General features: G+C 39.6%; 1 protein-coding gene across 1 annotated transcript; it reads right to left on the bottom strand.

Annotated features, from left to right (window-relative positions):
* Positions 1-13641: 13641 nt before the first annotated feature.
* GNG11 (G protein subunit gamma 11) lies at positions 13642-18401 on the bottom strand. The gene is made up of 2 exons (XM_060019901.1): positions 17998-18401; positions 13642-14063 (listed from the first exon to the last, which is right to left on the bottom strand). Exons 1-2 carry the CDS (start codon positions 18091-18093, stop codon positions 13938-13940), a joined length of 222 nt encoding a protein of 73 aa, XP_059875884.1. The 5' UTR covers positions 18094-18401; the 3' UTR covers positions 13642-13937.
* Positions 18402-24788: the final 6387 nt, after the last annotated feature.

A 24788-nucleotide genomic window follows, 5' to 3' on the forward strand; every position in this document is an offset into this window, starting at 1 on the left:
CTTGCTCTGACAGGAAGCAGAACAAGGGCAAGTTTCTCCTTTTAGTGAAGTTTTACCATTATGATTGTTGTTAATCAATTTGGGTAGAGAATCCAAGTCACACTTTTAGGCAGAAAAGAAGAAACCAATCAGGGGAGAGAAAGAAAAATCTAAGATATGGCATACTTTATAGACTTAGGTCCTAGGAGATCCAGGGATAACAGAGCTCAAGAAGATAGGCTTAGCAAAAAAAGGAAAATATTTGCTTCTCCATCAGAAAAGCGAGGGATCAAGAAAGATGAATTTGACACATTCTCATGTAGAAAGGAGAAAAAGTAGGGGAGTGTACATCTGCTGTTCTCAAACTCTCCTACTGAATAAAATGGTAGGACATTTGCCCGTAAGATGGCCGGTTGAAATAAGGCTGGACTCTTGAAGAAAAGACAGAAAGTTGGCAACCGATGTAGTGGAGAATCCAGGCGAGAAGTAAAAGAACCCCCCTGCAGCAAAGGGCTTTGCCAAAATTAGTCAGGGCTTCTCCACACCTCGTCATCATCCCGGAAACTGGATAGCAAGGCTTGGAGAGAAATATGGTGGAAAGACAGTACCAGAGATACCTGATACTTCACTTGAGGTTGTTTCTTCTTTTATCTTATAAACTCCTCTTCACTCAAGTCATGGATAATATTTGCTACATACAGAAATGTCCTGGGAGGGCTCCCCTGGTGGCGCAGTGGTTGAGAGTCCGCCTGCCGATGCAGGGGACACGGGTTCGTGCCCCGGTCCGGGAAGATCCCACATGCCGCGGAGCGGCTGGGCCCGTGAGCCATGGCCGCTGAGCCTGCGCGTCCGGAGCCTGTGCTCCGCAACGGGAGAGGCCCGCGTACCACCAAAAAAAAAAAAAAAAAAAGAAATGCCCTGGGAGAACAGTTTTGGGGAAATGAAGAAAAGACTCAGAGAAGAGAATGCTGGCCCAAAGTGGAATGTGAGGGAGCTGGAGCGATAATTGGGTAGAACGCAGAACCAGAGGTGACTTGCGAAAGTAAGCCTCAGGAATTCACATACATGGGGATCGACTTCCCACGGGGCCTGAGTGATTTTTGTCTAACTCTTAAAGGACAGTATGAAATTATCTGATGTCAGAGTAATACAAGTATGATGCTTAAAATGGGTGACTACCTGGGCCCGGCTGGATAGAGGCAAAGAAGTTCAAAATGTGGGGAAAAAATATTGGGAAAAGTAGAGGGACTATAAAGGAGAAGGTGGATGAACAGCAGTATTTCTATAAAGGACAGAAAGAAAGACGAAGGCCTGAAAAATTCACAAGCTTGGGATTGAAGGGGAAAGAATTTTAAGATAAGCCAGTGCTGGCAGAGATAAAGTGAAAGAAAAGATGAAGGAAACAAAGTAGTGACTGCAATCCTGCAGCAAAAGAACAATACTGGAATTTTGATGTTTCAGTTGGTAATTTTTCACAAAGCAGCACGTGGTTGTCATTATATTGTACATTCTGCCCCAGATGCTGCTCCGCCTGAAAGAGGGTCAGGGTTCAGGCCTGAAGTCTCTTTGACCTTGTGGCTTCCGTGACTGAGGAATAAAGTCCTGGTTTAAATAAATCATCTAAGAGCACCAGAGGTCTGGCCCCTGACAATGCAGCAGGCTTAGAATAAGAAGAGGAGGAGAGTGAAGTGCAACAGTAATCAGCCTGAGAGACAGTCTGGGAGTTAGACAAGGTAATGACCTCCCACCCTTCATTGCTCTCTTCAACTCCTACAATCCCCCTACCACACTCCTCCTTCTTAGTGTCTCTCCCCACATGTTTTTAAGATCCTCTCATGGACCTCAGGAAGCATGGGACAAACTGTCTTTGGGGAACCCCAAACGACTAGAACATCAGATTCTCAACTCACTAGTAACCTGAGAAATTAGAATGAAGACAAAAACAATACCTTTTAGATAGCTTAAAAGGTATCACATATTTGCTATGTGATGGCAAAAAGAGTACATATCATAAGAGTATACAGCACAAAAAATTTTCACAAAGTGAAAACAATTGTGTAATTAGGGACCTCAACCTATACCCAGCATTCCAGAAGGCTTCTTCCTGTCCCCCTTTCAGTCATGCCGTTCCCCTAACAGCAACAACAATCTTGACTTTTAACACCATGGATTGATTTTGCATTAAAAAGTACAGTGTTACTTTGTTCATATTTTTAATACTTTCTGGGCATAGTTCAAGATAGAAATTATTAATATCCCAAACTGGTAACATACCAACAAAAATACTAGTATTTGAATACCTTAAATGGCATGGCACAAAGTAGGCCTGTATAATGGAAGGGTATCATGGGCAATACTAGTATTGTAATCACTGGGGTTAAGGAGATTGAGAAATTCTAAGGTGGGAGTGTCAAAAGTCACCTCATCATCTTAGGTTGGCGGGAGACTAGGGGGAAGGGTGGAGGCAAGGTCTCTGATGTCATCAAGGGAGAAGCAAGGCTAGCAGGTGACTACATGCAGGGAGAGAGGATGGCAAAAGAGAGCAGCTTGAACTTCGAACGTGGGTGAGTGAAGGCAGTCCGGTGGTGGTCAGGAAATGGCAGTGGGGAGCCCTCGGCCCAGGAAGGAAAACCGGTGAAAGGAGGAGAAGTCTCTGAGTGATTGTGATAATGGGGAAAGCCACGGGAAGGAAACAATTGAGAAGATGGGTCCGTTTGATTACCGCAGAATGGAAGGTAGGCAGGGCTCAGCAGAGGGCACATGGGACTGGGGTCCAAGCCTCCAACGCAGTGAAACATTAACAGGGTCTAAACTGAAGGCAGAACTTTCATATGGATTATATAAGCAACCTCCCTCTCAAGGTAAAGAATCCTAACTGTTTTTTGGCTTATGGACACTTTTGAGATGAAAATAGTAGATTGTCTTACCAAAGCGGGAAGGAGGTGGGGGAAGCATATACAACAGCATTTTAAATTCAATTTTAGAAGGTTGATTAACTCCTAAAACTCACTCGCACATGCTTGTGTATATTGCAAGTTATGACAGTGAGTGAGTGAGAGAGAGAGAGAGAGAGAGAGAGAGAGAGAGAGAGAAGAGGAGAAGGGAGAGGAGGAAAAGATGGAGAGGAAGAAAACCAATATGTCAACAACAATGTGGGAAACCAGGAAGATATATGGGATTCTAACCCAAGACCCTACATCTTTTATCCTCATTCATTATCAACCTGTGTTTATTAAGGGTTAACTGAGCCATGTACTAAATACTGAAGATGTATATGATTCAGTTCTTTGTTATGTACATATCTACCAGGTAACTAGGTGGTTTCTTGTGAAATAAAATCAGCATCTCTAGAGAATGGAATGTACAACATCCAAGGAAACAATACTGAGCAATGAGAAAATGAGATTCAGGTGGAATCAGAGTCTCTGGCTTTGAGTGCTGGTTTCACCATTTAAAACCTGTATGGGGCTTCCCTGGTGGCACAGTGGTTGAGAGTCCGCCTGCTGATGCAGGGGACACGGGTTCGTGCCCCAGTCCGGGAAGATTCCACATGCCGCGGAGCGGCTAGGCCCGTGAGCCATGGCCGCTGAGCCTGTGCGTCCGGAGCCTGTGCTCCGCAACGGGAGAGGCCACAACAGTGAGAGGCTCACGTACCACAAAAAAACCCAAAAAAAACAAAAAACCTGTATGATCCTGGGAGATGTACCTAAGCTCTCCAAGCCATAGTTTTGTCACCGTAAAATGGGGCTAATCCTAGTACCAATGTTATAGGGTCCTTGTGAGGATTAAATGACTTAATGTGTAGCAAGCCCTTAGCATAAAGTCAGAAAAACTCAACAAATGTTAGCATTTGTTAGCAGGGATGACACAGGAATAGGAAGAAGCCTCTGAATAAGGAGACTTACAGAGCTGATACTCTCACTGTGGCCTTGCTACTACTTAGCTGTACAACCTTTATAAATGTCATTAGCCCATGGTTTCCTCATCTGAGAATTTAGGAAGACACAGTCCACAAAACCTCCCTCACTTCTGATGCTAATTACAAGTTCAGGAGTCCCCAAGACCACCCTTAGAGTCAGTAATTTGCTAGAAGAACTCACAGAACTCACTGAAAGCTGTTACACGCACAGTTACAGTTCATTACAGCTAAAGAGACAGAGTAAAATCAGCCACGGAAAGTGATGCATGGGAAAGAGTCTAGGAAAGTTCCAGATTTCCAATTGTCTTCTCCCAGTGGAATCACGGCCAACACTGCTCTCTCAGAAACAGTGTGTGACATGCATTGGGTACTGCCAAGCAGGGAAACTCACCAAAGCCTTCATATGCAGAATCTTTGTCGGGGCTCCATGATCAACTGCCCCCATGGCTTGTCCTGTCTCCAGCCTCTCCAGAGATCAAGCTGATACCACATGACTCAAAGATTCCCCGTAAGTCACACCGTTAGACTGTCTGACACGGCCCAAAGTCCCCAGGTACACAGACACTCTTATCAGGCAGGACATTCAGAGGGCTTAGAGATCACCCCGAGGTAGGTAGGGAAAGGCCAGACCTCTCTTTGGATGAGGTTAAATTCTTTATACTATCAAAAGCTGGACTTCCAGTTCTAACACTCTAGACCAGCAACCTTCAAATTTTTGTTGACTGGAACCTACAAAAAGTAATGAATTTTACATGTTGATTTCAACATATACGTGTTTCATAAGACAAATACCCTTTTACTATACGGAATGTATGCTGATATTCTAGTTTGTTTGAATTTATTTTATGAACAATATTGGTAACTTTCCACTAAATTGACCACTAATGGGCCTCAACGTGCAGTTTGAAAGACAGTGATTCAGAGCAGGGCCCTGTGGGCCAAATACAGCCTGCTGCTTATTTTTATAAAATAGCATTGGAGTAGTTGCCACAGAGATAGTACTGCATGCAAAGGCTAAAATATTTACCACCTGGCCCTTTACAGAAAAAGTTTGACGACCCCTGATCGAGTGTAGTATCATGATTTGTGACCTCAGGAAAATACATTTATGATATTGCCTTATATCCATTCCAATGTATGATGAATTCATAAACTTACCCGTTTTGTAGTTTGTACAAATACATGATAACAACACAAATATTAGATTCCAGGGGATAGTTTAAGCCCATGATTTTTGTGTTCTCAAATGTGTGATTGTGCTCCTCGCTATTCAAAAAGCATCTGCAAACTCCTTCCCTTCTAGATAACCTGCACCCTTTTAACTATAGCAAAGTATGAGAAGTTATGTGAGAAACATCTGGCACCGTCAAAGACATCAGAAGCCAGAGAAATACTGATCGGTATTAAAGAGAAGGAGTTCAGCCTTCATAAGAGAAATGTACCAAGAAAAAAAATTCCAACACATACACCCAAAGAAATGTCAGTAGGGGCCCCTCTAAAGTCCACATTCAGATGAAATGTTCAGAAGAATTAAAACAAGAGCAAATTTGGGAGGAGAGGAGTACCCCAATTCACTCTGGACATCTCTCTCATCTCAGCCCTCCAAGACCGAGTATTAGGAAGAGACTAGAAAGAAATGCAGGCTTCCCCAGAGGGTGAGCTAGGAGTGGCACAATAATATCAGTTTCTGAAATATTAGCAGGATTGGCTTTTAGCCTCACCAGACTGACTGACCGGTGTTGGGAACAGAAATAAAAGCTTGTGACTTCATGGGGTTTGACCCTATTGAAAATGAGCCCCTCTGCTCGAAGAGGTGATCAAGTCGCAGGGGTCCTTTCTACTCTCTAACATAAGGTGCGAAAAGGACATAATCAGAACCCGTAACCTTCCGCTTTCCAGAAATTGGTACGTCTGTAAACGGATTTAGTAAAATTAATTTTCAAGAGGCTGCTCGTCTTCTCCTTAGTGCAATTCAGCTTTGCCACACCAGCTGTGAAGGTTTGTCAAGTTACTGAAACTCTCAAATTCACTTTGATACAGATTTCTAATCTTCCCCTTCCCACCTTTTTAAATTACTGCCTGAGTCTGTGCCCTAAACATGCCCATGTTTTGCTTTTAGCACCAAAACCTTCTAGTTTATTCTACTGGAGCTGCTTTTCCCCTGTATCCCTAGGCTGTTCCTGTTGGCTTCCACGGTCCAAAACTGAGACCAAGATCCTCACCCAATGATGCAGGTAGATGGTAAAATATCCCCAACTTTCCGCCCTTCTTTGTATCTGTGCCCTTTACCACGTGACTCTGAAGCTCCCTCATTCAAGAGGGGGCACCTATTGTCCTTTCCTTTGAATCTGAGTTTGTCTTGTGTCTTGCTTTGCACAACTGAACGCAGTGGAAGTGATGGTGTGCTTGTTCTTTCCCTAGGCCTTAAGACACTGTTTTTGCTTCCACTCTCTTAGAACCCTGCTGTACTCTGACAACAAGCCCAGGCAAGTCTATTAAAGGATGAAAGTCACCAACTTTGCCACAGCCAACCCCTAGCCGAAACCCACTGACTAGTCAGCCCGGAGCTGATCCATCAACTGACTACAGATGAATCAGTGACACCCACCAAGATCAACAGAGCCAGGCCCAGATAGATTGACTGGTGAACTCAGAAACAATAATAAATGCATTGTTTTAAGTCACTGGATTTGGGGTAGTTTGTTGCCCACAATAACTGAAAAGCATTTTTAAAGACTTTCTATCAATGACAGTGTACCCAATTAACTATAAGTTCCTTCTGTTCTTGCGATATAAATTTAATAAATGCCTTCTTAGTCGGCCAAGCTGAACTCACTAAGTGGAATTTCTCTCTCTTACTTTAATACCACAAATTCTTTTCCTTCACTTATGCTACTGTGTCTCTTTCCATGAAATGTTCCCAGAAGAAAAGGTAGAAAACGTCCTAGGTTTACCCTCATCATTCACTTATTACCCTCCTTTTCTCAGACACTTAATCCACTTACACTTTGCACCTAAAATTGGCTTCATTAAGTAAACTTGATAACTGTCACCACCATTTGTCTCGACTGCCAATTCCTAGAATGCAGGCAAAATGTTGGCAGAACTTGTCCATAGAGTATCATGTTTACAGGCCCTTAATCCGTTTGTCAAATCAAATTAAAATGAATGGTTTTTAAATGTTTGAATGACTCCCGGCTCCAAATGGAAAAGTCCAAATATTAATTTATTCTACCTTATATCTGTTTTTATATTAAAATAATATATGTAAATAAGGATCAGTTGAAAACCCAATCTTCCAACAATTACTTAAAACAATAAAAGAAAAGGCAAGTCTGGACATGGGCAATTAAAGAGCAAGTGCATCCTCGTTGTATGTTCCTCGTTAATACATGACTTTAGTTATAAAAAGGAAACATTTAGCAACAATGGTCTTTGAACTGTTCTTAAGTAATCAGTGAACTATATCAGTATTTATCAGAGTTTTTAGATGATGTTTTCAAAATATTTAATATCGCTTTAAATGTTTCTCTCCTTTCTTCTTTGTCTCCCTTAGATTGAGACACATCCAGGCTTTAATACTATTCCAAAACACCCAACAAGGCAAGACCAACTCCTTCCCCTTCCTTCTCTGTACTGTGCCCATCAGAGCTGTGAAAGTCGGAGTAACTACGCCAAGTCTGTAGGATGGATAATTCTTTATATATTTATATTTAATCGAATTATTTCCAAATGAGATTTGAGGGTGTTTGTTGATAAATACTGATCATCATCAATACATGAGGACTTTTTATGAATTTAAGGAGCTCTACTCACAACCTAGACAATCAGACCCATTAATTCCCAAAACAACTCTGTGACGTAGGCCATTTACTTCGTCTGTCTCAGGCTGGCTGTAAGAAAAGGCTGAGATGACACAAGCTAAAACTACCTTTACTAAAGAAAACTCAGTTTACAGAGACTGAATTTGATGACTTCTTTGAAAAGATTCTTTGGTACCTGTTCTTTAGGGGTATCAGTTCTCTAGGGGTATCACTAATAATTTTGGTATTTGCAAGAAAGTCTTTATAGAGTCTGATTTATCTCTTCTTGGCACTCTACCATAATTCACGTAGCTTCTATCAGATAAATTCTGGTACTAAACTGAGACATTATATTTTTCAGCAAAAGAGCAAAGCTATTTGATTGTATAATTAGAATTCATCACTGTTATAATAATTCAGAGTTGTGATATGATTTTAACAAAGCAAAATTCACCCCTTTGATAAGTTAAAATTGTTATGCTAGGCTGTGATTACAAAAAAAAATCAACCAACCAACCAATCAACCAACAAATGAAAAGTTAAAATAAGTGACGATAAAACTCGATGTCATACACAGGGCAAAAATTTCTGAGGCTATAGTAGCTGGCTACACATATGCCAAAAGGCACCTCGGAAAATTCTTGAGCTAATAATTCTTTTCACTCTGAATATGTTTTGGCTTCTAAAAGAAAGTACAATTGCATAATGTTTAAGACACAGTCTCTGTTTTGCTAGTTACACTAGCTATATGATTTTGAGTGAATTATTTACCCAATACATAAGGTACTTGTGAGAATTGAAAGACATGATCTATGTAAAAAGCTTACTCCAGTGTCAGACAAATATTAAGCACTTCATATGTATAAGCTATCAGCATCATCATCATTTATCACCATCATCATAATCATAATGCAGGGAACACGGGTTCGAGCCCTGGTCTGGGAAGATCCCACATGCCACAGAGCAACTAAGCCCGTGCGCCGCAACTGCTGGGCCTGCGCTCTAGAGCTTGCAAGCCACAACTACTGAGCCCCCGCATGCCACAACTACTGAAGCCTGCGTGTCTAGAGCCCGTGCCCTGAAACAAGAGAACCCACTGTAGTGAGAAGACTGCACCCCACAATGAAGAGCAGTCCCAGCTCGCCGTAACTAGAGAAAGCCCACACAAAGCAACGAAGATCCAACACAGCCAAAAATAAATAATTAATTAACTAATAATAATAATCATTTAAATGTAATCATCATCATGCCATCATCAGCATCACCACTGAAAAATACAAAACATACTTTCCTGTTTATCCTTAGAGATCATAATATACTCTGTAATTTCCACCTATATCTGAGTAAGTATAATTTCTGTAAATTAAATTCCATGATCCTAAGGGTTTTATCTAATTCAATACTGTACCCTTTAGGCCTAAACCAGTGCCCTATACATAGAGGGAGCTCCAAATATTTTTGTTGTTGAATAAATAAATGCATACATACCTTTACATATTTGTTAATATGGATTATTTTTTATGACTGTAGAATTTTACAAGGATCTATTTCCTTCATTTTAAGTGTAACTTTTGCACAATAACTTTGGAGGCAATTTCTGAAATTTATAAGCCACCTATTTTAATCCCTCCCTGTCCATTTTCATGTTCAATGAAATTATGTACTCTTTAATATTAGATTTTATTCCTTGTTCAAAGAAAAAGAGGTCATCATTTAATGCGTGCGTGAGCCAAAAGGAAAAGGAAGCAATGGCATCAGTGAGGCTCTACATTCTCCCAGTGTCAGTGAATGGTTTTTAATGGTCTGTGGATTCCTCCCTTCAGACTGAGTGTAGCTTGACTGGAAAAGGCGCTGAGGATGTCCTGGTCTTCCCTGGTTAGGACAGCTCAAGGCACAGAGTACGGTATGAGGTTTCACCCTAACAGGAGAGGGCCCCCAGCACTTTCCTTCTGTGATCTTCCCACTCCTTCTATTAAATCAAAGATATCTTCTCACTGGTCCCTGCTCTCCTAGACTGTTCTAATAGAAATAGGGGCTTACTTCTCATTGATCATCATCCTTCTAAGACTCAATTAGAAGAGATATAGGTGGAGTATAACTACTACTGACTCAATATATTTGTCTTACTTGGTGGGATAAGCTTAACAGATCAAACTCTATGATGATTAGTCATATCCTGTAAACTATACAAACTTATTACTGATTCATATGATATTAATACCCAAATATACTTACTTTCAAAAGGCTATACATAGAAATATGAATTTTGCTCTACTTTTAAATTACTTTTATTTTTAAACTAGATAATATATTTGCAAGATCCCCAAATCAAAACTTTATACACAAATATACAATGAGAAATCTCCATCTCATCCTTTCCCACCTGACTGTACCCAACATGGGCCCTAACACGTAGCAATTTTTATTAGTTCCCTGTACAAACGTCCAAAGTTTATTTAAACAAATAAAAGCAGATGCAAATAGGTATAATATAATGTGCTCAACATGACTAATCATCAGGCAAATGCAAATCAAAACCACACTGATAGATCACCTACACCTGTTAGAATGGCTATTATCAAAAAGACCAGCAACAACAGTGTTGGCGAGGATGTGCAGAAAAAGGGACCCTTGTGCACTGTTGGTGGGAATGTAAATTGGTGCAAATTGTACAGAGCTTCATCAAAAATTTAAAATAGAATTTCCATATGATCCAGCAATTCCACTTCTGGGTATTTATCCAAAGAAAATGAAAACATAAGCTTCTAAAAATATATGCATTCCTGTGTTCACTGCATCATTATTTACCATAGGCAAGATATGGAAACAATCTAAGTGTCCACTGATGGATGAATGGATGAAGAAATTGTGTTATAGATATACAATGAAATTAATATTCAGCCATATCAAAGGAAAGAAATCTTACCATGTAACAACATGGATGGACCTTGAGGGTATTATGTTTAGTGATATAAGTCAGACAGACAAAGATAAATACCATATGATCTCATGTATATGTGGAATCTAAAAAAAAAAGGAAAAGAAAAGAAAAGCAAACTCATTGATACAGGAAACTGGTGGTTGCTAGAGGTGGGGTGTTGAGAGAGTGAAATAGGTGAAGATGGTCAACAGGTACATGAAAATCTGACTGCAAAAATCACAGGAAATCAAGGAAGTGCAAATTTAGAAATAATGAGATACCAGTTTGCAACCAATATACAAAACAAATTGTCTTGAAATACCAAGTATGGGTAAGCTTCATATTGTTAATTCTGCCTAGAAACAGAAAAACCAATTTTACTAATGAGTTCATAGAATCTAAGTCTCAAAGCACAAAGCACAGTAACGATTTAATCAGATACTGAATGATTACAGAACTAGATATGTGGGAAGAAATTAAACCCATGATTTAAATTCTACTTAACAAATTCCCACTTACTTGAAGGTTACTTTTACAATATATCCAAATACACGGTTACCATATTTTTTCATTTTCTTCCTAATGTAAGCTAATACATTTTTAGCAGCTGAACACTCTAAAATCAAGAGGATTTTATTACAATTCTACAGGTTTGCTGATTTACTATGATGAAACAGTGAGAAAAAAACATAATTAGATTTAGTAGAAACATCTGTGAGATTGGATATTTATTAAGGAAAAAAACTGAAGTGGGCTGACTAATTTGTCATACAGTTGAAAGTACATGAAAAGCAAACGTTAGGACTTGGAGGCATACATGACTGAATAGGTGAATGTGACTCATAGAAATTCAGCATCAGCCTTGTAATCCACAACTCTCAAGAAGTGAGGGGATACAGGTGCTGACTTGGCCCTCCTTGAAGGAAACAAATGATTTGACCTACCTTCCCAATAACCAGAATACCAGATGTTTGCTTCCCTATACAACAGAAGAAAACCTTATGACTTGAAAGAAATGAAACAGCTCATTAAAGTAAAACTTTTCAAGCACCAAGGTACTAATCCCATGCCACCTTAAATGTTAAATAACTAATAGTAGCAATACTAATTGTACTATGGTTGTTGGAAAAAATATCTTTACTTTTTTAAACTCTACCATGGAGTTGATCATGCTTTGGGATAAAATTATCCCTGGGCTCCCAGTAATCCCAATTGACGTCAACACTTGGAAAAAACGCAGGAAACTGAAGGAAATCGTTCCAGCTCTTGGTTTGCTATAACCTGCTCTTTCAAAGGCCTGGGGTATCTTGTTCCTTCTCTGAGAGGGGAAGGAAGGTAATTTCGGAAGCAGGATGCTGATATACTTTAGGAAGCTACTAGAGGTCACGGGCACCTCTCTGGTTTAATAAGGTACACCTATGCATATAAGCAGGAGAAAAGGCCTCCTTGAGGAGAAACCTGGGCTTCCATGCCACACTGAAAATTGCAGGGCAAGTTAGTAACTAAACCCATTTCAGCTGGAGCTAACCTGTCACGGTTTTGCTCGTCTTTCTTTTCACTTTAACCTGGCGCAATCTGCATCCAAAAAAACAGAGCGAGAGGGGAAAAATGCTCAAAGAAAGGAAGAAAGGTCCTTTTCTTTGAGGTCGTGCTGCCGGTGCCTTCATGAAAGACTTGAGCAGGCCATATACTTTGTTGTTGGTTTTTTTGTTTGTTTTTTCCCAGCAACAGAGACATCAATGGTTTAAAGAACGGGGGAGCTTACATGTCTGAAGCACGGTCCTGGAGTGACACCTCACCGGATACTGCGGACTGCAGGCAGGACGCGCGACGCGACGGCAGTCTTCGCTCCGGGGAAGGGCGTGTGGGGAGGGGCCGGTAGAGGGTGTGCTGGGAGAGGTTACCAGTTATAGGGGAATTGACGTCAGGCCGGCTCATTAGTTACCAGGGAAACCAGTAGAGGTGCACGCCCCTCACAACCCCTTTGCTGATAACAATCACCAGCTGGGGCCTGGGGCAAGGGCATAGGAAGGTCAGTCAGTACCCTGAATAGGATGTAGGTGAAGCAGGCCCTGGTCTGGCAGCGGATGTACACAGAGCAAGGGAACAGCCATCTTGAGTGGCCTGACCATACGTCCCACACCTACATACCCAGCAGAACCCTTACAATCTTGGTCCACAGCTTTTCCGAGATATCTTTGGGGCCAGGCCATATACTTTGGCGTGCTGCATCCTCAGGCTAAAACTTCTGTAGCTAGGATCCCATGGTGAAAAGTTAAGCTGTGAATCGGGAGAAAGTATTCACAACACCTTTCACCTGCAAAGGATGAGTGGCCAGAATACATGAAGAATTCCAACGAAGCAATGAGAAATAAGGCAAGCTAATTTTAGAAAGTGGCAAAAGGTTAATTTGTCCCTTTGGAGAAAGAAAGGAGGCGAGCTTGGCCCGGGCCTGCTGGAAGAGGCTGGTAGGCACAGGCGCAGAGCTAAGCATCTGTGCCAGTGCCCAATGCCACAGAACTGGAGGGTCGCCACGCCAAGGCCTGGCAATCACGTTGGAGATGCGGCTCCCTGCGGGAGGACAGACCAGCGCTGGCCCCCAGGGGGTCCTCCTGATTCCCAGCCCACTCCCTTTCTCCAGGCCACTATCGTAGAAACACTCTGAACAAAATCTGTATGACATAAACCGGGAAGTGCTAGTGTAGACGTGGCTTGGCCTGGTTCCTGACTCAAATAATCTGACTCCATCAACTTTAGGAACTCTGCTCACTCAGTTCCCTAATAGTTAATGTTAGATGAAAACATTCCAGGAGTCAGAACTCAGTGCTGTAAACCTCCTGAGATTTGAAGCAGAGAGAGCTGGATCTGAGACCTGATTTATCAAACCACCTAATCTTTAGATACAGGTCCCAAACACCCAAAAGGTTATGGGAGAAGTATAAAAGGTAATGCAAAACAAACAAACAAACAAAAAATCCCCCAAAACAACAGCCTTCTTAAATCACCCACACTCATTTTCCAGAGATAAAACTTTATTTGAGGCATCAAGCAATATACTGAAAGAGGTGAGTCATGCACAAGTGATGTCCTTATTCCCATAATCGTACATTTGATACTCTCTGTCCTCTTAAAAGGGGTGTGTAGTGCGCAAGATGAGAAGCACATAGCTTTCAGACAAAACCATATCTCTGTGAGCACTTAAGAAAGTCTCCTTTAAATTTTGTTGTTCCTTCTTTAAAAGGCATGTCGGTTTTATTTCAGAAAACTACAACAAACTACTTCTTCCACTGAGGAGGAAGTTTCTCCCCAGAGTTATTTATGAAATAATGCAGCTGCCTTTTTCTTTAAAGGGATTCTTGTCTTCTGGAATTCCTTTCACCAGAGGATCTTCTCCAGAACGTTCTTCAATATAGTTCTTTATTTCTTCAGAACATTTAGACACCTTAAGGAGAAAAAGAAAGGAAAGAAAGAATGAATCAGGTCAGGATTGTTCAAACTTTGTCACCACCCTTCAGTGAAATTAATATAATTGGGTACAACCAGAAGTTTTTAAATGAAATAGAATAGAATAAAAATATTAGAGTACAGCACAGAGCCTATATAATATATATGAATGATACAGTCTAAGTAAAATATATTTCTTACTATGGTCAGGGTCAAAAAAGTTTGAAAGTCACTGTATTAAAAAAATTACCTCCAAATGGACTTGAGGACACGGGGAGGGGGAAGGGTAAACTGGGACCAAGTGAGAGAGTGGCATGGACATATATACACTACCAAATGTAAAATAGATAGCTAGTGGGAAGCAGCCTCATAGCACAGGGAGATCAGCTCGGTGCTTTGTGACCACCTAGAGGGGTGGGATAGGGAGGGTGGGAGGAAGACACAAGAGGGAGGAGATATGGGGATATATGTATATGTATAGCTGATTCACTTTGTTATACAGCAGAAACTAACACACCGTTGTAAAGCAATTATACTCCAATAAAGCTGCTAAAAGAAAAAAATTACCACCAGCATTTTCTATCCACTATGCCTCATGATTTCCTTCCTCTGCTGAAATACAATTATGACGTGTCCACCATATTTTAGGAACTGAAACATACTCCACTTTCAATTTTGCACACTAATGAACAGATGCAATAGTAGATACTCCCCAAATGTTTGGGGGTGTGACCTGCAAAAAGTCTCACTTACTGGGTATGTGCCAGGTTCTGCAATTTCATAAAATGATAGAAGCATTGAAGAAAGTCTGACTCCGGAGAGGCTAATGTTGTCCAAAAGTCACCCCCATCCCCACCCCATGTTTCTGCTCAGAACTGATCATAAGAAAAGACTTATCGGAGGCTTAGTAGGCTTATCTGAGGCTTGTGTTTATATAAGTAGTTTAAACTTTTTCTGAATGGAGGAAGGATTGAATAGTGTCTTCAAAAACTCCATTCAAAAGAGACAGTTTGTAAGACTGATTTTTAAAAAAGGGAGGGGAATAAACAAGAAAGAAAAAAAAAAAGGATTACTGTCTTCATGAAGGCCTGCATTAGTAGTAAGAAATTAGAAGTAAAAATTAGAGAAGTTCCAGAAAATTCCAGTGGAGTCCTCTTAAAACTAGGCAAATGTTCCCATTGATTTTGTAATCTAGATTAGAAATCTTCAAACCGTTTTAATGTTGATCACTAAAAAATGTTTGCATATGTATCCCAAAATGTAAATAATTATTTACTTATAACTAAGTGCAGTTACTACTGTGTTAATACATCATGTATAATCATAAAATATAAACTAGAAATTATTAAAAGATGAGATTCTAAACTAGCCAAAAATATATCATTTTGCAATATATACACATATCAAATCACTATGTTATATGTCTAAAATTAACATAATGTTTCATGTCTATTATACCACAATTAAAAATTTTTTTTAATAAAAAATTTAGTGTTTTACTCCCACACCTCAAAGATTCTTGGCACGTCAGGGTGGAGGCCTAGGTGATACAGTTAAAATGTGGCAAAATAAAATCTTTACAAATCTTTACAAGTACCGTTCGTTCTCTCAGGTAACATTTGCTGTCAATCACTGCTGACATTCATTGTGCGGGCATTTTAAGTGAATTCTCAGAGGTGATGATGTAAGTGTCCATAAGCTGGGCTCTGTGGCCACAGAGAAATTTGTGGATAAGACTCATGTTTCCCCAAATTGTATCTGTTCTTAGAGAGGCTTCTTCATTAGGTTTCCAAAAAGATGTGTAACCTCCGGAAGTGAATAATGACTTCTCTGATGCATTTCCTTCCACAGTCAAGAGGATATGTTTGAACAACAACTAGCTAGAGCCAGAATTCAGACTGTGTATTTTGTATCCTTGGCCTGAGCAGAGTACACGGCTCAGAAGTGAACAATTTATTGACAGAATAGTGGACTGGGCATCAAGAAGATATGTGTTTTAGTGTTTTCATAACAGCTCTATCATTATTTCTGGGGTCTTAAATAAAAGGCTGGTTAGCCTCCTCAGGATTCAGGTTTTTTAATCCTTAAAAGTGAGTGGGTTGAATGATCTCTAAGAGCCATAATGTTTTTCTAGCACTAAGACTCTATAATTCAAAGTGCATAATAAAATGCTGGAATCTTATTATTAGGACGTAGATGCCTCTCCCTCTACCCTCTAAGGTTATCCCTGAAGCTTTCTCTCCCTCTGGCACAGACTTGGGGTTTCTGGAACTGAAAAGCCAATCCAGCAGGGTGTGTCCTAAGGAGTGGAGGGAGCTGGCAGGGAGGAAAGGCTAATGAAGGATACCTTTAACTTCCACACAGTCAGCTGCATCCAGGCCCCTGCCCAATTTCTAATTTGAAGCTTGATAACTGGAAGACACTTGTCTCTTTTTTTCCCTATAAGTTCTGCATAGTGATACCAAATATTAAGATATTTCAACTTCAATATATGCAACTCTGTTTAATTTGTAACCTCTGAGGTTCAATGCGTGAAAAAAATCTAAGTGATCAACAGATGCCCAGCTGTGGGCTTTGCCATCCACAAAATGGATCCCTTAAAGTTTCAAGAAACAATCCTATGCACTGGGTCCTGGAACTTTGGTTTTGCCTTTAAACACAGCAGTATTAATAAGCCACAGAAACTTTCAACATGTACAAAAAGGACTGTGAACTTCAAAATCCTGGAAGACTAGGGATTTGGAAGTTACAGATTAAATTTGAGAAAAGAAATGTATAAAGAGTAAAACACAAAAAAGCCTGCACATTCCAAACATCACTCAAAACGTGCCTTCTGAGTAACAAGACTCTTGTTATGAACAGATTTACCATAACTAGAGCAGGAAGGTAAGTGAACGTATTAACCATACCTACTTCCTTTCCATTTTTTCCTTACCTTTTTCTAGTATTAGACCATAGAGAAATAAAATCAGTTTAAATTTTTCTTGCTGGGGAGAAGGGACTATGTTTCTTGTTGGGGAGAAAGGACTATTTTTCCCTTAAAAAATTATCTATCCAAAAACCTATTCCTGGACTACAGGTTGCCTGATTGAGGAAAAAGGGAAGAAACGAAGGCCTGTATTCCCAGTAAAAACTTAAAGTAAAAATTACAAAGTCTCCAACAAATTTCAGTGGAGACTTCTGAACACTGGGACATATGTTCTAACAGAATTTGTAATCCACTTCAGTGGTCTCTAAAATTTCTAATCATGATCACAAAAAAGAACTTTTGTATGCAGTATAATTATTTGTTCATAAATAAATACAGATACTACTGTATAGGTATGAGTTCATTGCACATACTTACAAAACATAAAGTGGAAATTATAAAGGGATGAGATTTACAAATAAATAAAGATAGATACTGTAATGTTTTGCTCCCAAGCCCCAGTGGACTGTTCATCACACACTTCCTAGAGAGCCCTGATGAAACTCAAAACTAGGTAATTCAAGACTTACATTGTGATTTTTTTAAAAAACCCTTTAAATACTGTTCTTTCCCATTATGAAAAAGATCAAGGAACTAAGTAGCCATCTGCCTTTTCCCTACAGCTTGAGTAGTTTTTAAAACCAACTAACAGCAGGCAGAATTTCTTGTCTGTTCCCCTCATTCTCAAATATTTGGCTTTAAAATTACTCATGAGATCCTTGCTCTCTCCTTTACCTCCTGTGATTTCCCCACATCAGCTGGCAGTTCCCAAGCACCACCAAAGCCCTTCTTCAAAAGAAGCTGCAGAAAAAAGGAAAAAAAAAACAAAAACAAAAACCCAAAACAAAACCCCAACCCCCGCCCCCCACCCCCCCGAGCCAAAAACTGTTTTACTGCAACAAACTAGGAAAAGCTGACTTTGGTTCATTTCAGAGAAGGAAATATTCTGGGACATCCAACTTACCTGTTGTCTCTGCAACTTGACTTCTTTGCGAAGTTGCTCAACTTCCATCTTCAGCTTTTCCTTTTCTGGCAAATCTTCGATGTGAAGGGCCGGCATTTTCGCCCCAGACTGGGCGCAGGGACAGCTGTGGAAGTGGGGCGGCTGGACGTGCCGCAAACCAGGGCGCGTCCCGAACTAACTACGTTGCCTGCGCACCCGGCCAGCGCAGGAGGTGACAGCCTCCCCCACCGCCCCGACGACTTCCCCTCACGCCAGCCCTGCCTAGCGTCCCAGGATCTTAAAACCCCTGCTCTTTTTCTCAGATCTCCACAACCCCAGGAGGCCTGCCCCCGGGAGCCCGGGGAGGGTTGAATTTGCGAGGGGGCCCAAGGACGCAGAGAGGCTGCGCGCTGCGCTGTGCGGTCTCCCGCGGGGATGCTGGCCGGGCCCGCCCCGGCTCCCGACCCTGCCACGCCCGCGGGAGACCGGCCTGGGCTGGGGCCAAAGGGTTGGAGTTGAGCGAGCCCACTTTCCTGCAGAAACAACAAAAGTTTTACTTTTGTTCCATTTTTTTCCCCCCAAGTCACATCCGGGTTTTGTTTGTGAAGCAAGAAAAGGAGGACACTAGCCGGCAGGAAATAACGGCCCTTCACTTCTCCAAGAGTTTCAAAAATATACAGCATGTAACTTTCCTCCAGCTACATACATGTTTACTGTGGGAAATGTGGACGCTTAAGAAAAGGCCCAAGAGGAAAATGAAACTGAGCTGTAATCACAGAAACGCCCATCGCATCTGTTGATGTATACACACCCAGTCTGTTAAATGCCTGAAGCGGATTAACAAATTTTGGAATAAAAAAGGCATCGGGATGTGAATATTGTTTATAACTCGCACAGCCATTTTCTGACATTAATAAATTGTCATCCTCAACAATAGAGTTTTATTCTTTCTGCAGGGGAATGTTTTGTAATGTTCGAAGTATAAGCGGATGATCCTAGAAAAGACAGAAGCAGAAATCTTGAAGTTCTTACCAGAAAGTATTTCTCCATTCCCCATCTGTCAAGGTTTGGGTGACACTTGACACCGAGGGTTTTGAATTCCTGGCTCAAGCATCTTCCTGGATGTTTGCAGTGGATTCGCTTAGTATTGGTTACTCCACTTTCTGGAAAGCAACATGCATCTAGCTGCTACTTTGTGAAGCCAGGAACAATGTCTGATGTGACAAACGTTTGCATGCAATACAAGGTTTCCCTTTGACTATCTAAAACGTTGTTAATGATGCTCAAAAGTCTAGAAGAAAAATAAAGCATGTAGGAAGAAAAAATAAAGTATCCCAAGCAGTCAGATACATATTCCTTTCTCCCCAGAGATTACCTCCTGCCTATGGAGTCAAATTCAAGTTGAGTAGAGGCAGTAACTGAATATTTCAGGGTATTTGGCCTTAGACACCATAGCCATTCCGTTTTGTAAGCAGAGGTTTTTGTTTGCTCATAATTCCTCACCAGGCTCCACCCACTTATCCTCAATAAATATATTAGAATGAAAAGAACAATGAGCCCCTTGATGGGTTGCAGTCCCTGCTCTGCCACTGGCCATCACTAGAAAAGTCACTTATTTCTTCCTGGATTTTGGTTTTCTGGTTTGTGAGATATGTCATGGGGTAGGGGAGGGGTGAATTAGCTAAGGTGAATTTCATTTCTAATTATATTTATGTATCTACATCTGACACATCACTTTCACAAAGAAAAATATTTAGGAGCTTCATTTTCTGTATTTGAAATACCACACATTCCAGGATCTCCCAGGCTCAAAAAACTTGGATCAGCTGCAGGAGCTTTCCCTGTTAGCAAGCAGTGAGCCAACACAAAAAGCTCACATCTGTTTCCAGAACTGATTTTTTTTTTTTTTAATTTCCCCATTGCTTAAATTTAAAAGGTTGGTTAAAACTAGCTTAAATAAGTTAGTGAAAGTAAGTTAATGTGGCCTGAATTAAATAAGTTCAGCACCCAAATTAAATAAGTTGGTTAAGTAAATTAATGTTTGTCTGTTCCAAATCATAAGAATAGAGTTATTTTGGCCTTGAAATTTCTTCCCTGTGAAATCATCTAGTTGCATGCAGTGATATTTATAAATCCATAATGGTTCTTTAAATGGTTCTTTAACTTCTTCCACAGTATTATGAGACTTAAATTAGAAATGAAATACATATTAGTATAATTTTAAAAATTTTAAATTTTAAATTAAAATTTAATTTTAAAAATTTATTTTAATTTTAAATTTAAATTTTAAAATTTAATTAAATTTTAAATTAAAATTTAATAATTTAAAAAATTTATTCTTATCAAATAATTCACATGCCAATAATATCATATTAAGTAAATTGATTAAACTGAGTTGGGAAATGCTGACATCTCATGATCACATGGCACTGAAAAACATTTTGCTGTTGTTTGGTTTTAAATGGTAAAATGATGGGTACTTTTTTCTTTAAAAAACAAAAAAACAAAATACAAGAGTACATAGCTCCCTACTCCTAAGCACTACTTCACCTCCTACGGGGCAACCATGGTAAGCAATTTCTCGTGTATTCTCGAAGACATATTTCATCAGCAAAATATTTTGGATAAACAAATGTTAAAATCCATTATTAGTTGTATCCAATTGTGTTAACTTTTTACTTATATTGTACATATTACCTCTAATGAAGTTACTTTACAAAATGGCATGTGTAGAAACCATTCTGCAGTGAAGATGACAGATGTAATCAGAAATGAACCTTTATTAGCCCACTGTCTCTTGACAAATGTTTTAAAGAATCTGCTAAATTAAAAAAAAAAATCAACCATGTGGTTATTTTCACTTTTAAAGTATAAAAGAGCAAAGACTATGACATATTTACCTTGGCATGTAAAGAAAGGGAAAGCTCTTTGACTATTTTTCTAATGTATTAAGTATGCTGTTAAAAATCCATGTAAAGAAAAGTCTATAAGCAAATGTTGAGGTTAATTTTATTGGAGTTGATTTAATATAACATGAGCTCAAAAAAGCAGGGTTCTGGTTTTATCTTGTGAGTTTTTCAAGACATAGATCCCTTCTGCCTCTGTTCTGTAGTATAAATAAAACTAGGTTACCTCCCAAATTCTGCTCTTCTAAAATTTATAAAGTAAATGGTGACTGTTTAGGCCATGAAAATGATTGTTTCTTTAAGGGAAATATTTAACCCACATTTGATGCACTCGGTTCATTTGATATTCATTCAATTTATTATAAGATTCCTTTTCCAGATAAAAATAATAGGAAATCACAAGATGACCAGGTCTGATGCTCCAATTTTCATTAACAATTACTTACAATTCATCGTATCAAAATGATTTACCAATTCTGTCCATATAAGAGTTTAATTTCTACTGCATATAATTGGTCTTTTTCATTACTCAGTTTACTGTCTTCCTTGTGGCAATACATTCTTTTAAGAATTTAGGAAGTTTCAAATTAGCCTTGTTTTGAAATTGGGCAAAAATCAAATCAATCCAAATTAAAATAACAGTGAGTGTTTTTTTTTTTTTTTCTTGCTAAAGTTTAAACTCACCTATATGTACACTGGTGGCCCTGGAATAACAACTTCTGAAAAAAACCCACAGTCACTGACTGCCAGTTGTAGCTGTGTAGGCTGAGGGACATTCTGATTTTATTACCTTCTTCCTGGACCATCTTTCCTATAATTTTTATCTTATTCAAATTTCTGCTGACAATCTGTATTTTTAAGCAACAGGAATTTTACCCTATGGTTGATTTAATCATTAGTTAAGCCAATAAGAATTCTGAGTTATCCAATATAAAAAATACCTCCCTTGCCTGCTTTTAATTGAACACTTATTAAGTTAATTAAATGGTAGAGACAATTTATTAGTTGATATGGCAGTTTCAAAGATGAACAGTTTCTGACTTGGGAAATTTACAGTATAGCATTGATACTAAGACAACCATATAAATTAGAGTAAGAGAAAGCAATGTTAAATGACTTAAGAGATATATGCTGGGAATGGAATGAGAGACTGAGATAGTTTTTAGTCAGCCTCAGAAGAAGGGTAGGATTTCAAAAGGCTGAAATGAGATGGAGTGGAGGGCCATTTCGGGTGGAGAGCTCAGTATGACTAAATCCAGGTGAGAAAATGAGGTGGCACGTCAGGGATTATTTAATAGTTAAGTCTGTTGACTACAGGAAGTCTAAAGGTTTTATAATAATAGAAGACATTTATTACTTTTTTTCTATATGTTTATCTCCTATCTAAATGATTTTATATAGTCACATAAGGATCCACCTTAATCCATTTTACAAAGTTCAAGTGTTGAAATTACTTATCTGAAGGTCTCAGCTATAAAGTGGATGAGTCAGGGTTTTAATGTAGCATCTTCTGGCTCCCAAATCTATTTCCAGTTGTTAGATGAAAGGTAGAGATGTTGTTAGGACTATACCTGTTACTAAATGCCAAAGCCAAGACTTCATATTTTTTTAATCAGAAAAAAAAGATATATTGAACACTTAATAAACATTAAATGGCACATGGAAAAAGCTCCTAGAGACAGACAACAATTAAACAAACAACTAGATAAAACATATAGGATGCTAGAAGGTGGTGGGTATTATGGAGGAAAATTAGAGTGGGAAAGGGAGATAGGGAGTGCTGGGGGTAAGGGTGGAGAGGGTTTTTGTAATTTTACACAGGGGAAAAAAGCTTCTCCTGAGGAAAAAAGACAAGACTCCTGTAGTTTATCTTGGAATTCCTTAATACACAAAGCATGTTTTGTAATAGGGAAGAATCTTTTGTATTCTATTACAAGTTAATCACTAAAGGGATATTGCCTATAAGCTTAAATTATACATAATGGCCCATATTTGGGAACCCTGCCTCCTAGGTAATATGCATTTAGCTAAAATACCTTTGTTTAGCTCACAGGAAACATTCTGACCAGGCCCACCTATGAACGATGGCAGGGAAGAAGAAATGAATACATCCCCTCCAGAGGCTGATGGGAACCAGGAAAGGTTTGACTTTACTCCCTCCCCTTTTAGTATAAAAGAAGCCAGAATTCTAACTCAGGCAAGATGGTTCTTTGGGACACAAGCCCATCATCTTTTTTAGTTTGCTGGCTTTCTGAATAGAGTTGTTTATTGCTTTCTGAATAGAGTTGTTTCCCGAAGCATTCATCTCTTGATTATTGGCCTGTCGTGCGGCAAGCAGTATGCGCTTAGACTCAGTAACAGTTTGATATGTGTTGGAGTGTGTTGCTAGCGATTCATCCAGAGATCCAGAATTTGGCCCTGAGAAATTTGCCAATTCATTTCTCTGATCCTCGATTTTCTCCACTCCAAGATGAAGGGGTTGGACAAGTGTCAACAGATCTTTGCTGAACATTTACTCAGAGTAGGAGGGCACTGTGCTAGGAGCCAAACCTGAGACGACCTTTAGATTCCCTTCCAGGCCCAATCATAGATAACGTTTATCTTGTTTTTTGTTTGTTTTTTTTTTTTTTTTGCTGTACGCGGGGCCTCTCACTGTTGTGGCCTTTCCCGTTGCAGAGCACAGGCTCCGGACGCACAGGCTCAGCGGCCATGGCTCACGGGCCCAGCTGCTCCGCGGCATGTGGGATCTTCCCAGACCGGGGCACAAACCCGTGTCCCCCGCATCGGCAGGCGGACTCTCAACCACCGAGCCACCAGGGAAGCCCTTACCTTGTTTTTAAAAGGATGACAATCAATTAGCATTTGTGAGTATTCTGATTACTAATGTATCCAAAAACAGCACTGTAAATGTGGGACAGCAACAAAGAGACACTAACAACAAAAATAGTTTCCGAGTTGGGGTAGTTTACACTTGTCATTTGTTACAGAAGCGTAAGCAAGTTATCTCTTAGTCATTAGCACAAAGGTAGTGAAATTTGGCTTATGAAAACAGAGTTAAGATGCCGGGAGGAAACTGATTAGGAAGGTGATGCAGGTGATGGCTATTATTCTATCATCTGCAGAAAAAATTCTATTCTATCACTGCTGCAGAAAAAAAGGACTATACTGGTGAGTCTTCGTGGGGAGGGGATGGAATAGCATGCATCTTAAAGGATTCTAAGTATTTTCTCTAGTTCTGTTCCCAGTAATAATACTAGTTAACACTTATTGGGTCTTACTACATGTCAGACAATATGCTAAGTGCTGTAGTTACCCTAGTATAATATTTAACCACCATGAAAAAGGGGGTTGGATCATTATTATCCCTATCCTACAGTAGAAGAAACTGAGATTAAGTAATTTATCCAAAGTCAGGCAGGCAGTAAAGTGCCAGAGCCAGACCTTTCTGGCTTCTCATGACCTTTATTTGAGTGCTGCTTAAATCCACCATGCTCCATGACCACAGACTGAACCCTTAATCCAACTGGCATTCTGGGAAAAAGTCATGTCACTGGTGACAAGCAGAATTGGTAAGAATGCAGAAAGAGGTTATGTTACAACCACTGCTGCTGACTGGGGGTTGAAAGAGGGAAACAAAAAACAGAACATCAACAACAAAACTCTTCACAGCATACATTCTGCCAAGATAGGTTTTCCGTGAATCAAAAGAATAGATTTCTTAATTCTCTAAGTAAGTGAAAGGTTGGGGAAAATACAAGTCTAACCATGAAATTAAGAGTGCTGAAAGGGTAATGGAGAAACATAAAACATTAACTATATGCTGGCATTCGGAATAATATAGACTCATTTATAAAACATATTATTGTTAAAGAAATGGGTCAGTCAATATTTGTTGTCAATTATGTG

This window comes from Delphinus delphis, chromosome 9, assembly GCF_949987515.2.
Source record: "Delphinus delphis chromosome 9, mDelDel1.2, whole genome shotgun sequence".
In the NCBI taxonomy this organism is placed as follows: Eukaryota; Metazoa; Chordata; class Mammalia; order Artiodactyla; family Delphinidae; genus Delphinus; species Delphinus delphis.